Source organism: Oratosquilla oratoria, chromosome 32 (genome assembly GCF_046742065.1).
Source record: "Oratosquilla oratoria isolate Oo_2021 chromosome 32, ASM4674206v1, whole genome shotgun sequence".
NCBI classification, from domain to species: Eukaryota; Metazoa; Arthropoda; class Malacostraca; order Stomatopoda; family Squillidae; genus Oratosquilla; species Oratosquilla oratoria.
Window position 1 is genome coordinate 27,612,995 of NC_134808.1, and position 16,089 is coordinate 27,629,083.

At 42.5% G+C, this 16,089-nt stretch overlaps 1 protein-coding gene across 1 annotated transcript in view; it reads left to right on the plus strand.

Moving 5' to 3' along the window:
- The window catches only part of LOC143017559 (neuronal acetylcholine receptor subunit alpha-7-like), a 287,696-nt gene that overhangs the window by 80,264 nt on the left and 191,343 nt on the right, over positions 1 to 16,089 (plus strand). The window contains exon 5 of the mRNA XM_076172347.1: positions 7,604 to 7,784. Within this exon, the coding sequence (XP_076028462.1) occupies positions 7,604 to 7,784 (181 nt within the window). The remainder of the gene's footprint in view (positions 1 to 7,603; positions 7,785 to 16,089) is intronic.

Consider the following 16,089-nt stretch of genomic DNA (forward strand, 5'->3'; position numbering starts at 1 on the left):
GTGCGTGTGTATTTACAATTTTTTTTTTCCTTTCTCATCTCTTGATATTTTGTAGGTTTTCTGCGTTCATCATTTTTGTATCATATATACATGCATGCATGCATACATACACATACACAGACATACATAAATACAAACATACATACATAAATACATTCATACACACCAACATCATCATTCTCTTCCTCCTCTTCCCCGCCTCCTACCTCTCCTTCTCCTCCTATCCTCCTCCTCCTCCTCCTCCTCCTCCTTCTCTTCCTCCTCCTCCTCCTCTTCACCTGTCCTGCTCACTGAGTACAGCATGTATGCATACATACACACACACATACATACATACAAACGTACATACATAAATACATTCATACATACACACCAACATCATCATTCTCTTCCTCCTCTTCCCCTCCTTCTCCTTATCCTCCTATCCTCCTCCTCCTCCTCCTCCTCCTCCTCCTCTTCACGTGTCCTACTCACTGAGTACGGACTCTGAAGGCCTTCTTGGGTCCGCCCATGATCCTGGAATGTCCCTACTCTTGGCCGCAAAATTCCTCTTCCATATTGAGCCTCTGTAATTGCGTCTACGTATTCTCATTTCCTCCTTTTATCATAAGGTTTCAAGGCCTCCATTATAATATACGCCTATTTTACTCTTATACTTTCTCAAGAATATGGTCAACGTCCAAAGACTTTTTTTTTTTTCGTTTTTTCGTTTTGGTATTGCTTTTTCTTTGCCTCAAAAATATAATAAACTTTCAAATTTTGTTTTTAGGGGAGGGAGTTTCTTTGTACATTTGTATAATTTTTTCTTTCCTTTCTTCTTTTTTAACCAAAAATTTCACAAGGACAGAAGCTTCTGATAGCTTCCCCCTCCATTCCCAAAAGAATTTTTTAGACGCTTTGAGAATTTTTCTTTCAGAAACGCTAGTTTATTCAATTCTTAGATACATTCTGAAAGCTCCATCTTGTATAATAAGTAGATTGTTTTGATCCTTTGATTCTCCTCTCCCTCAGCTATTCCTCTTTCTCTTCCTTGCCTCTTCCTCCTCTCCTCGTATCTTCCTCTTCCTTTTCCTCTTCCTCTTCGTCGCCTCTTTCTCATCCTCTTCATTTTCTTCTTCATCGTCTCTTCTTCCTCTTCCTTGTCTCTTCCTATTCCTGTTCCTCACCTCTTCCTCATTCTCTTCATTTTCCTGTACTTCATTTCTTCTCTTGCTTTTCCTCTTCTCTTCCCCTTCCTCGTCATTTTCTTCTTCCTCGTCTCTTCGTCCTCTTCCTTGTCGCTTCCTCTTCCTGTTCCTCGCCTCTTCCTCATTCTCTTCATTTTCCTCTACTTCGTTTCTTCTTTTACTTTTCCTCTTCTCTTCCCCTTCCTCGTCTCTTCCTCTTCCTCGTCTCTTCCTCTTCCTCTTTCTCTTCTTCCTCCTCCTCTTATTACTGTTACTCTTCCTACTCTCAATCTCCTCCATCTGCCACTCTTCCCCTTTCCCTTCCGGTTCCTCTGGTTGTGCTGCTTCTTTAGTACTTTCTCCTCTTCCTTATCCTCCGCCTTCTCCGTTTCTTCCTCATCTTCCTCTTTCTGCTCCTCTCCCTCTTCTTTCACCTTCAGCATGCCTCTTCTTTCTCTTCCTCCTGCTCCTCTTCCTCCTCTTTCATCTTCAGCAAGCCTCTTCTTCCTCTTCTTCTTTTAGCTAGCCCTCTCTTTATCTTCCTCTTTCTTCTCCTCTTTCTCTCTTTCCTCCAGCTACTGCTCTTTCTCCTCCTCTTTCCAGAACCTCTCCCTCTTGCTCGTCCTCCTCGACTTCCTCCTCCTCCTCCTCCTCCCTCTCCTCCTCCTCCTTCCTGCTTGACTTTTTTTAACCTTCTTGTCTTCCTTTTATATCACTTTTATTCTCCTCTTCATTTACTTCTAACTTCTTTGATGTGCTACTCTCTTCATTCTCGAGAAGACCACATGCTTTTCCTCCACATCTTTGATTTTTTTTATTTTTTTTTCTTTCTAACGCCATGGTTTCCTTTTACTTTCTAGGATTCAGTCCCTCTTCAATTTTCTCTCTATCTATTCATCTATCTATACATATATGTATTTATCTCTCTCTCTCTCTCTCTCTCTCTCTCTCTCTCTCTCTCTCTCTCTCTCTCTCTCTCTCTCTCTCTCTCTCTCTCTCTCTCTCTCTCTCTCTCTCTCTCTCTCTCTCTCTCTCTCTCTCTCTCTCTCTCTCTCTCTCTCTCTCCCTTTCTCTCTCTCATCTTCTCCTCTCTTTCTTTTTCATCTTGCAACTTGTCTTCCTGTCCATTCCTGTCTTTCCCGACATTTCCCCCCCGTCCCTTTTCCGACCCCGTCGTTCCCACCGCTCTGTTCTTTCTCATTTCAGCGCGTTCCCCCGTCGTCGTCGTCGTCGTCTTTGACGGCCGCTCTCATTGTCAGCTCCTGTTCTTCTCCCTCCTTCCCTCTTCGACGCTATCTCTCTCTCTCTCTCTCTCTCTCTCTCTCTCTCTCTCTCTCTCTCTCTCTCTCTCTCTCTCTCTCTCTCTCTCTCTCTCTCTCTCTCTCTCCTCTTTTCCTTTGTCTCTCTTTTTCTCTCTTTTTCTATATTTCTTTTCTCTTTTTCCTCTTTTTCTCTTCTTTTCCTCTTTTTTTTCTCTTTTTATTTTTCCCTTTTTCTCTCTTTTTCTCATTTTTGTTTCTCTTTTTTTCCAATTTTCTCTTCTCTTTGTATTTCTCTTTTTCCCTTCTCTCTCTCTCTCTTTCCTTTTCTCTTTTTTGTCTCCCTCTTCTCTCTTTTCTCGCTCTCCTTTTGTCTCCCACTTTTTCTCTCTCTCTCCTTTTCTCTTTCTCCCTCGCAAATCCTCGGCAAATACGCTAAGTCCCTCTATGAAGAGAAACTCACGCCCATTCCCGCGAGCACGCGCCCACATGCCTCGCAACACGCCCGTACAACTAATTCAACTTGAAACCCTATAAAGCCATTTCACGTTTAACTTCGTATTTATTCTATTCTGGCTAACGATAGATGATTCTATTCAGCCTAAAGCTCTATTCTCACTTGCGTTTTGAACCGCGCGAACACCGCGGCGGTACCACATAGTTGAGCAAAACTGAGCGGTTGTATGTGAACGCCTCCATTGACTTACATTGTAATTGAGCCGCGGCGGTTCAAATCGCTAGTGTGAACAGGGCCTTAGACATGGCTCCATGTGCCATTGCTAGAATGATCACTGAAACTTGTAGATAACGAATAAGATTTATATAAAAGAAAGTTCATTTCATTAATAGACACAAGCTTATCATAAGCCTAGACAAAGTATTTTTATCATAAATAATACGACAAGAATTGTAATAGATAACAAATTATGATAAATAATCAATTATAGATAACTAACATTAGTAATGATAATAATAGTGATGATAATTATAGTTATAATAATGTGTGTGTGTGTGTGTGTGTGTGTGTGTGTGTGTGTGTGTGTGTGTGTGTGTGTGTGTGTGTGTGTGTGTGTGTGTGTGTGTGTGTGTGTGTGTGTGTGTGTTTGTGTGTGTGAGATATAACGCAACTATTCAACTTACTCAAGCAGTAATTATGGCGTATTCAGATTAGGTTCAAGACTCTGATTATCATGAAGCAGTTAAACAAAAGATATTTATTTTAATATATTTCTAGATGTTCGACTAAGTCAGTACTTCAAGGGACTGATAAATCAACCCTGATTAGGTAACAGAATATGTGTATAGGTTCGTTAAATCAAACACACACACACACATACACACACACACGCACACACACACACACACAAACACACACACACACACACACACACACACACACACACACACACACACACACACACACACACACATACACACACAAACAAGTAGCTAAGTTTACTCTTCGTATAATGAATCCGCGTAGTTGGTTTAGATACATAAATTCGTTTGATCACACACACGATATTGAGGTGATCGAAGTTCACGTGTTTGTCCAAGGAAGACGGGAGTTCAATAACTTGGTATCATGATTTGCAAGTACAATTGTAGAAGTACAATTATGTAAAAAGTTTGGTATGTACAAGTTTTTTCATCATTTTGGAATATTTTGTTGGCACTCTGTTTTTTTTCATTTTTTTTTTTTTTTTATACTAAGGACGGGTAGATACTTGGATTGAAATTGGAGGTGGAATCAGAGGCTCCTGGTTTTGTTTTTGAGGGAGGATGGGGAGATGTTTGGAGTGAAATCGGAGGTGGAATCAAAGGAGATCCTGGTTCGTTTTTGAGGAAGGACAGGGAGATGTTTGGAGTGAAACAGGAGGTGGAAGTAAAGGAAAGGTTGAAGTGGCTCTAATGAGAGCATCAGGTTAATATGATGATGTACAAGTGCAATCATGTGACCATTTTGATTTGTACAAGATGTTTCATTATGAACTGCAGAGTCCACTTTTGGAGAAAAGATTATTGTACGAAGATACGTATATTACGATTACTGTCTGTGATCCTCTTCAGCGTGATTATACATTTAGGTTGATAGGCTTATATACAAGGCGGGGGATATATAATGGGGTTATGGGGAGGTAAGCATGCTTCTTTCTTTCCTCCGAAAGTGGGATCTACAGTTCATCTTACCTGTGTGTTAAAACATTTAACTGACTTGTTTCATTGTCTTGGAATGTCATACCGTCTCTTATTGGTTCGCTATTGAGAAGATGCAGAGCATACGCCAGGAGGCGCATAGCTGCGGCCGAAGCCGTCACCTTTGCCCTATGCGCTCGGATCGCTGGGGCTAATAACTAACAATCACTGCTGACAGTCTTAGAGGACTGCAGAATTCGAACCCACAACTAAGCAAATGCGAGGCCAGCAGGCTTCCGAAGAGAAAGAGGAAGAATAGTCCTTGACACCAAATGCCTCATATTACCAAGAAAACAAGAAAAATAAATAAACCAACAAGATACTAGCAAACTTTTATAACAATCTACCATTTGTACATACATACATACATACATACATACATACATACATACATACATACATATACCAAACGTTTTTTCCCCCTTACACTGGGGGTAGCCAAAAAGAAAAAGGCATAGAAACTACTCCCACCCATTCCATTTCCTATATATTCCACTCCCCTCCACCCTCCTCCCTCCCTCTTATCTTGGCTACTCAAAATATCCACACAGAAACACATACACACTCAGATGATAGACGATTAAACAAGCCTTTCACGACAGACCACCAAACTCAATACTTTAACAGCAGCCTCCAGACATAAGCCCCATAGGAAAAAATACTCGGACACCTTGCAAGAACCATAATGGCATGCCCGAGCTCGAGACACCATCCATCAGCCTGTCACACCTACGCGACTCAAGTGAGTTCGTTGGAGTAGAAAGGACTTCGGTTACAATCTTTTATTTTTCGAATCTCCAAGTGTCGAATCACCTTTGCGTCATATATTAAGAAGATGAATGATGAAATTAGAGAAGTTAAACCTATACGAACATTTGACAGATTGTTGAAATTGTCTTTAGGAAATTCTGGAATACTGTAAGCGAAGTCGTCTTCCAGTTTCTCAAATTCACAACATTTGACGAAAATCTTGAATGGGTGACGGGATTTGAGACAATGCCTACACAGAATAGGCCACGGCCACAGATTCAAACTGCCCGTGAGGCAACACCACACATGAAATACAACACCTCATGCTACAATACTAACAATCCCCAGAAAACAACACAAGCGAGTGACTTGTGGACCCCACCAGAACGCCGTTGCCGGTTACTTGAAGGCCACGGGCCTTCTGCAAGAGAGTCTGGGGGTTGATTGATTGATTGGAGAAGGAGGAGGAGGTTGAGGTTCTTGTGGTTCTTGTGAGAGCATCAGGTGGATCCGGAGGCTGCGGCGTTCCATGTCTGGAAGAGCGATGGGCCTGGAATGAGCCAGAGGTGGCTTGGAAGTGGATTTGGACGGGGATTTTTTCTTCAACTTGGTTTTAAGCTTTCTCTCTCTCTCTCTCTCTCTCTCTCTGTCTCTCTCTCTCTCTCTCTCTCTCTCTCTCTCTCTCTCTCTCTCTCTCTCCTCTCTCTTCTCTCTTCTCTCTCTCTCTCTCTCTCTCTCTCTCTCTCTCTCTCTCTCTCTCTCTCTCTCTCTCTCTCTCTCTCTGTCTCTCTCTTTCATTTTAGATTTTATGTTGGTTATGGTTTTGGCCTTTGGTTTTGATTTTGGTTTCTAATGAAGAGATGTTGCAAGACCATCTCCTGGAAATGTACATCTATACCAACAACACATGTATGTGTTTGTTCATATATATGTATCAGCTTTTGGAATGTGTGTGTGTGTGTGTGTGTGTGTGTGTGTGTGTGTGTGTGTGTGTGTGTGTGTGTGTGTGTGTGTGTGTGTGGCCATCTCCTAGAAATGTACATCTATACCAACAACACATGTATGTGTTCGTACATATAAGTATATCAGCTTCTGGAATATGTGTGTGTGTGCGTGTGTGTGTGTGTGTGTGTGTGTGTGTGTGTGTGTGTGTGTGTGTGTGTGTGTGTGTGTGTGTGTGTGTGAGTGAGTGAGAAAGTGTGTGTGTGTTTGGGTTTGTGTGTGCATATATGTATGTGTGTACGTGTACATGCACATACTCATGCGCGTTCATTTACACATGGGGGTGCTTTCATGTGCACGACTGTTGGCGAGGTGGATCTGCTGTTTGCATTATTCATGTAAATATTCCCGAGGCAGCAAGAAAAACTGATGAGCCTCTTGCAAACTTGATTAATGCAGAATTACTGAGCAACATCTTCGTACTGAGTTATATAAAAATCAGCTGACGACACCACAAAATGTATTACACACCCTAGCCAAGGTGTTAAGAGGAGTTCATTATTCGGTGACAAATTGCTCTCTCTATAAGAGATTGTTTCTATAATTCGGGATGAGAATTGCGCCTTTAGAAAATATACATGGATATAGAAACTGCTTCAATATGGCAACGACAGCCTTGTACAAGCACACTAACGATTTGGCAGCAACGCTCTTGATAAAGAAAATTGTGATGTGGCAAAAACGCCTTTGATGAAAATGTGGTGATTTGGCAAAACCGCCCGGATGAAGGACCAATCATTTGGAAACGATGTTTTTTATGTTTCTAAGAACCAACTGTTCTCTTTTGTCCAGCATGAATGAATAACTAATAATTTAGCGACATTGTTCTTCATGTTTTGATTAACATATTTTTTTTTTTTCGTGTCCATAGATGAAGAGCTAATTATTTGACAACTTTGTTCTTTATGAACATCGGAGGAAAGAAAGTTGTACGAAGATACGGATATTACGATCACTATCTGTGATCCTCTTCAGCGTGATTATACATATGGGTTGGTCGGTTTATATACTAAGCGGGGGATACATAGTGGGGATTAGTATATAAGCTCTTATGTATAATCATGCTGAAGAGGATCATAGACAGTAATATGTGATATACTTATCTTCGTAAAACTTTCTTCTCTCCAATAATGGGATCTACAGTTATTCTAATTAATGTATCAGAACAATTAACTCCGGTGGACATTGTTCTTCATGTTCTTCATGTCCTTCTTTCTTGTCCCTCACCAGTGCAGACGAAGAGTTCTCGAGTTTGTACCCAACCAACGTGGTCGTGTCCAACAACGGCGCCTGCACGCACATCCCGCCTGGTATTTTCAAGTCCACGTGCCGAATCGACATCACTTGGTATCCTTTCGACGATCAGAAGTGCAAAATGAAGTTCGGGTCCTGGACGTATGACGCGTCCAAGGTAAGTGGAGAATCTTTTTTAATTCTTCATTATTTCTTTCGTTCATTTATTCATTTATTTATTAGGGGGGACCTCTACTACGAGCGAGACACTTTTTTGTGTTTTGTAGTGGCTTTCACATTTTTTTCTTGCCTCAAAAGGTGGGTTGTTAATGGAGTGTCTTCGTTCTGGATGGCCCCACCCCAAGCGAGACACTTTTTATTGGTTTGTGATGGCCTATACTTTTTTTTCTTTCTTTTTTTCTTTTTTTCTTTTTTTTGACGTATGACGCATTCAAGCTAAGTTACAACAAAAAATCCAGTTTGTACGCTCTGTTTTGGAAGTCCACTTTCTACATCCTGGAAAGTCTTGCCACAAGCGAGACACTTTTTAGTGGTTTGTGGTGCCCTCTTTTTTTTTCAAAAAGTGTGTGTGTGTGGTCGTATGACGCGTCCAAGGTAAGTTATAAAAGATCCCAGTTTCTTCGCTCAGCTCCTGAAGGCCCTCCCACAAGCAAGAAACTTTTCAGTGGCTTTTGGCCTCCAATCTTTTTTTTTTTTTTTTTTTCCAAAGGGGGCAAGATCAAAGCGTTCTATTTGCCTTTCATTATAGCTGGATAGGATTTTGTTGATTTTGAAATTTCAATAAGGGACCTTAAGGCCACCAAAGTATTTTATTTAATAATAATTAATAGGGTACAGCGACAAAGAATGTGGAAGAAAGTCTTTGGTCTCAAGCACGAAGAGAACATTATTAAACAGCTGGCAACCATCGACTAAAGGGGTTATCACATTGGGATATTTTTCCTCCGACATCCTACCTCCAACTTCCATATGAATAACTAGAATATGACTTTGCTTACAGAGATCTAGACTTCTCTAAGAACACTTGAACAGTATGTCTAACATTCGTACAGGTATAAAATCCCTTAAGTCATCCTTCAGCTTTGCTATATATGATGGAAAGATAATTTGGTGTTTGGAGATTTTCAAAATGAAATATTGTAACCAAAGCTGTTTTTACTCAAATCAATTCTCAATTGCCGGCGCTAGTGAATCCCATGGAATCCCGGTGTGATAACCTCTGAAGACAAATTGATTCTTGTGTTGATGTTGGCTTATTTATAATACGATGACAGTTATTATAAGATTCACTGTATAGAAATGTATATTACATATTAGAAATTAGAACATATGTCTTCAGAATTCACGGGTGAGGTTTGGCTTTCTGTGATAATACATCGTTGGAGATGTATAATAGTTATTCACAATAGTTCCAGTCAGGATTCAGCAAGAGTCCGGTAAAAAGGAAGTTAAAATTTTAGTTGAAAAAGAACATAAACCTAAATAGAAAATAACAAAGTCAACGATGACAGGATAGGAGTGAGAAAACGGGAGAACAATGTTGCAGGAAGAAATTATTTGGAGGAGTTTTCCAGTATTGGAGGAGGAAATTGTTTGGAGGAAGTTTCCAATATTAGAAGAGATGGTTTGAAAGAAGCTTTCCTTATTAAAGAGGGAAAAGGGTTCACATATATTAGGGTTTTGAGTGTATGTGGGGACATGAAATATTGAACGGGAAAGTCAGAAAACAAGTTTCTAGTATTGAATAGGGAGAAACGGTTCACATAGAGGTTTTGAGTGTATATGGAGACATGAAATATTGTATGGGAAGGTTAGAAAACAAATTTCTAGTATTGAATAGGGAGAAACGGTTCTTATAGAGGTTTTGAGTGTATATGGGGACATGAAATATTGTATGGGAAGGTCAAAGAACAAGCTCCTAGTGTTGAATAGGGAGAAGGGGTTCACAATGACAGAGGTTTTGAGTGTATGTTGGATCATTAAATATAGTATGGGGAGTCAGGGAACAAGGAGTAGGTCAAACGGAGGCCAAAGGTGAGAGTGAGCGAAGGTCAAAACAAAGGACAAGCCATGGCCCAACGAAATGTCAGAGAAATAAACATCTACATACGTTAACAAGATCTTTATTCTTTGTACATTTTGTTCCACAGAATTTTATCAAATACATAGACGAATCTAACAGACCTTGAGTACTTGCGACTGTCAACGAGGCGTCCCAGAAAGAAAAGATATCAACTAATCAGTCCGTTGCCCCAGGTCTCTCTTACAGGAGACCCACGACCCCAAGGTAACCGGTAACAATCACTGTATTGATCCATAAGTCACTCAAGGAAGAAATAATGTTTTATTATCTTAAGAACACAAGAACATAATGAAAGAGGACATAAGAATGAAGAAGACTGCAAGAGACCATAAGGCCTACACTGGGCACTTCCATGTCCATTGCCACCTATCATTCCCATCCATAAAGTTATCTAGCCTTCTCTTTACACTTGTAGCATCAGCGTTCACTACATGATTACTAAGTCTATTCCATTCGTTGACCACTCTATTAGTAAACCAGTTCTTGCCTCTTCTCTCTTTGAATCGAAAATTGTCCAGCTTAGATCCATTACTACGAATCCTGTTCTGTCATCTATGTGATGGTTGTATATGGAGCAATTCGTGGCTTTTGCCAGGGCTAGCATTTGTTGGTGTTGCTGAGTGGTGACCTGAACGTGGAGTCGCGGCAATGAAGTTTTTGCTTCAAACAAAAGAAAATAGAAATAGAATTAGACTTTCTTCTAGGAAGAAAGAAAGAAAGAAAAAGAACAAAAAAAATGTATGAGGGTCAAAGATGACCATGGACGAATGACAATGGCCAAGAAGATCCCAAAAGAGAGAAATATTATTTAAGTCTAAGCAAAAGGTACACAGGCCGCGGTGGAGGAAGGATACAAATGGAGGGAGTGAGGAAGGGAACAAAAGGGAGGAGAAGAAGGAGTAGAGGAAGAAGGAAAATGAGATGGGAGTAGAGGAGAAAGAGAAAGGAAGTGGGCGAGGGAGGAATTGAACAACGAGGATTAGAGGTAGAGGAGAAAGATGAGGAGGAAAAGGACGAAGAGGAGGAGGAGGAAGTGGGCGAGAGAGGAATTGAACAACGAGGAGGAGAGGTAGGGGGGAAAGAGGAGGAAAATGACGAAGAGGAGGAGGAGGAGGAATGGTAAGGGGAGGGGGGAAAAGAAAAAGGAGGAGAACGAGGAGGGGAGAAGAAGAAGGAGGAGTAGTAGAGGGAGAAGGAGGAGGGAGAAGAGGAAGAAGAGGAGGAGAGGTATGGGAGAAGGAGGAAGAGGATGATGAGGAGGAAAAGGACAAGGACGAGGAAGAGGAGGAGGAGTGGTAGGGAGAGAAGGAGGAGAGAGAAGAGGAAGAAGAGGAGGAGAGGTAGGGGAGAAGGAGGAAGAGGAGGAGGAGGAGGAAGAGGACAAGATCGAGGAGGAGGGGAGGAGGAGGAGGAGGAAGAGGACGAGATCGAGGAGGAGGGGAGGAGGAGGAGGAGGAGGAGGAGGAGGAAGAGGACGAGAACGAGGAGGAGGGGAGGAGGAGGAGGAGGAGGAGGAGAGGCAGGAGGAAATGGATGAGAAGGAATAGGAGGAGGAGGAAGAAGAGGAGGAGGATGAGGAAGTAGAGGAAAAAGTCATTCAGGAAGTTCGATGTCCTATGCCTTGCCCATTCACCTTCCTTGCCCCCTTCCCACCCTCACCCTCACCCTCCCCCTCCCTCTCCCTCTCTTTCTCTCTCTTCTTTCTTTCACGTGCATGTGTGTTTATACATACACACACACACACATATATATATGATATATATAATATACATATATATGTATGTATAAACACACACACACACACGTTAAAGAGAGAAGAGAGAGAGAAAGAGAGGCAGAGAAAAAGATAGGGGGAGAGAGAGATAGAGTAAGTAGGCGTGGAAGGAGGGAGAAAGGTAGGAATATGTTAAAAAGTGAAAGGGAAGGCAAAGAGAATATATATATATATATATATATATATATATATATATATATATATATATATATATATATATATACATTGCCCTTTACTCTATACTCTTTACTCTTTTACTCTTTTTTTTTTTCTCTCTCTCTTTTTTTTCCATTCTTTCCCTCCCTCCCTCGACCGCGTTTTCTTTTTTCTTTTTTTTTCTCCTCAGTTTAGTTTACTCCATCGTAAATCGCTGTGCCTTCCTAAGAAACGAATGAAAAAATCGCGCATTTTTTCGACGTCCCAGAAATTGGTCCAAAAAATAAGATTGCAATGAGAAGCCCTCCATCCGGCCCCATTCTTTAAGAAAAAAAAATAAAAGGGGGGAGGGAGGGAGGAGAGTTGACAAAAAAAAAAGAAAATGAGAGAGAGGAAATAGGAAGAAGGGGAGGTTGGTGAGAGAGTGATGTGGAGGGAGGAGGGGGAGGGAGAGGGAGGAGGGAAGAGAGAGGGAGGAGAGCGAGGGAGGAGAGAGAAGGTTGGTAGGAGAAGAAGGAGTAGGAGGAGGAAGAGGGAGGAGGTTGGTTGGAGAGTGATAAGGTAGGAGGGGAGGGAGGAAGAGAGGGAGGAGGGGGAGAGAGGAGGGGAGGGAGGAAGAGAGGGAGGAGGGGGAATGAGGAGGGAGAAGGAGGAGGGAAGAAAAGGGAGGAGCGGGAGAGGATTGATATAAAGGGAGAGGAAATAGAGGGATGGATGAAGGGGAGGGGGAGGGAGGAGGAGGAGGAGGGAGAGGGAGGAGGTTGGTGGGAGACTGATAAAGGAGGAGGGGAGGGAGGAAGAGAGGAAGGAGGGGGAGGGAGGAGGGAGGAAGGGGGAAGAGGGGGAGAGGATTGATAGGGAGGGAGAGGAAATAGAGGGATGAATGAGGGAGAGGGGGAGGGAGGAGGAGGGAGAGGGAGGAGGTTGGTGAGAGAGTGATGAGGGAGGAGGGGAGGGAGGAAGAGAGGAAGGTGGGGGAGGGAAGGGAGGAAAAGGGAGGAGGGGGAGAGGATTGATAGTGAGGGAGAGGAAATAGAGGGATGGACAAAGGGGAGGGGGAGGGACGAGAGATAGAGAGAGGGAGGAGGGGGGAGAGGTAGGAGGGGAAGGGAGAAGGTGGAGGAGGAGGGATGAGGGATAGGGAGAGGGAAGAGGGAGAGAGAGAAGGAGGACAGGGATGGAGAGAGAAGGAGGAGGAGGAGGAGGAGGAGAGGGTGGAGGGGAGGGAGAAGGAGGAAGGGGAGGAGGGAGGGAAGGGAGATAAAGGAGGGATGGCTGAATCAAGGCTTCCTGGGGTGAGGGGGGGGGGTTAGCGGTAGAGAGGAAATTTGGAGGAAACTAGTTCCTTCTTTACGGGAATTAGTTCCTCAAACAGAATCGTTGGTTCTTAAATACCTCTTGAGGCTTTTTTGGTAATTGGTCCCGGAACGAGCGATAATGAATACTTCCTCGGACTTTTTTTTGTATCAACCATCGAGTATATACAGTTTGTACATACATGATTGTAATTGTGTGGGTGTAAGAAGAGAGAGAGAGAGAGAGAGAGAGAGAGAGAGAGAGAGAGAGAGAGAGAGAGAGAGAGAGAGAGAGAGAGAGAGAGAGAGCATAATTATTGCTTTTGTATCCATTGAGCTGTATATCGGGCCAGGTATTTTCACATAACTACAAGATACAAAAAGGGAGAGGAAGAGAGGGAACGGAGAGAGGAAAGCAAAGGGAGTAAGCAAAAATTATCAAGATATACATACATACGTACATACATACTTACATACATACATACATACATACATACATACATACATACATACATACATACATACATACATACATACATACATACATACATACATGAATACATATATAGGGATATAGGGACGAAGACAGAGAGAGAGAGAGAGAGAGAGAGAGAGAGAGAGAGAGGAATGAGAGTAAAAAGAGAAAAAGTAAACGAGATTGAGGTAAAAGAGTGAAAGAGAGAGAGAAAGGAGGAGGGCTGGAGAGAGAGAGGGGTGGGGGGAGAACGGGAGTGAGGGAGAAAAAGAGAGAGAAATAGATAAAGAAAATACGGTAGAAGGAGGCGATAGATAGGTAGAGAGAGAGAGAGAGAGAGAGAGAGAGAGAGAGAGAGAGAGAGAGAGAGAGAGAGAGAGAGAGAGAAGAGAGAGAGAGAGAGAGAGAGAGAGAGAGAGTGCAAGAAATATTGATAAGTTTTCCAATTAATGTCTTGTTGAAGAAGTTTTAATGACTTGGCTATGTATTGAACTGCCTCGTTTGCATAGATCCTCTGTCTGCCAGAGAACTCTTGATACGAGTCTCAAAGAAAACGGATTCTTCCCCAGAGGACAAGACGAATGCTCCATCCACCGTCTCCTTTCGTAGATCGACGCCAAATCCGAAAGATGGAGTAGTGAGCGCAAAGACAAAAGTCTCGTTGATTCTTGCGTTCTTCTTTAGATGAATTAAGTCGCATCTTTAGTTGTTTCTTGGGGTTTTCTTAACTGTGTAAAAGAATGAATTATAATTACAAGTTTGAAAGGAACTCTCAATTTACAATGAGCAGGGTATAACAGTGAACCAGTGTATAATTGATGAATAAGTAAATAAGTAAGAAAAATAAGAAATTAGATTGTAAACAAACCGGTAAATATTGTAAATAAGCCGATAAGTAAATAAAGGAAGTAAATTATCAAATAGTAAATAAATAAATATCTGAAGGGAAACCCAATAACGAGCTTTGTACTCTCCCGTGCAATCGTTTGTCCTTTGTGAAGATGTCCCGACAAACAAATCTAGTGGTTTGTCTTCATTAGTTCTTTGTGAATATCTACGTTAATTTTCACTCTTGCCCAAACCTTATTTATTCACAAAATTTCTTCATATGACCTTCATAACCTTTGTCCGATTTCTGGTGCTATGATGACCTTTTTAGTTTCACCTAAGACGAGGTCTTTTTATTGGAGGACTTTTCGTACGTATAGTTAAGGTTTGGGTATAAAGGCTGTCTAGCCTTTGTTTACCTCCTACCCGCCTCCCAAACCCCCGGATGTAAGAGTCTGGTCTTTGTAGTCTTGGTGCCCGGGAGCCTTGTTAGATTCAAACCCCATCTATCCTTAGTTCTTATGATAATTTGAGTATAAAGGTACGAAAGCTCGCGTAGGTACACACAAGTATGCACGTGTGCACACTTCTAGGTTGACACACATGTGCACACAGACAGGAACACGCTCAAGGAGTGTGTACGTACATGAGCGAACGTACACACACAAGCGAGTGTACACAAAGGCAATCGAGTGTACATAGACAAGCGAGCGTACAAACACAAGCGAGCGTACCAACACAAGGGAGCGTACAAACACACACACACACGCGCACAAACACACACACATCCACACACACGCACACACACACACACACACACACACACACACACACACACACACACACACACCCATACATATATATATATATATATATATATATATATATATATATATACCTTGTGGCGCTGTAGTTAGTGTTCTCGCCTGCCACTACGGCGGTCCGGGTTTGACTCCCGCCCAGGGCTGAAAAAATTTCATTATCACTTTGCTGCAGGTTGTTACTCCAACTCTCGTGGGCGGGGAGTTGGGAGTGTGTGCAAGTAAGGTCGCAGTATTACCCGTAGACCGGTCATATGGCTCTGAGCTCTCATCCGGGAGGTTAATAACTGTCGATCATGTGTCCAACACGTGATCCAAGACCATGGTGAATCACATACACACACACACACACACACACACACACACACACACACACACACACACACACACACACACACACACACACACACACACACACACACGCATGCACGCACGCACATAAACACAAACATACATATACCCTAATGCATACATAAACACTCATTCCCTCACTCAGCCACTCGTTCATTCACTCAATAACTCACGCATCTATTTACTCACTTATGTACTCCACAAGCCAAACACACAAACAAACAAACAAATAAACAAACAAAAATAGAGAGAGGTACGGGTCCTCAACACCCCCTTGTATTCTATTTCCCAGCCTGTTTGGGGACCACGATCTACAAGTTTAATTGTTACCATAATTGGTCTTCTACTAAAACCCAGCCACCTCCGGAACTAGACATCTTTCTCTTGTGTCTTCGTCCCCGAAGTTATCTTTGCTCGAACTAACCATTTCCCTTGCTCCACCTCCCTCCCCCTTCCCCCCTGCCCCCCTTCCCCCCCTTCCCCCCTTCCCCCCTTCCCCCCTTCCCCACTTCCATCTCCTCCTTCCCCCTCAAACTTTCTCCTTTTCCTTCTTCCCTCTTCACCTTTCCCTGTCTCATCTCTTCCTCCCAATCTCCCTTCCTTCATCCTCCCCCTACTGCCCCTCCCTCCCTCCCCCTTCCCTAGTTTCACCCCTTCCTCCTCCACCCCCTCCACCTTC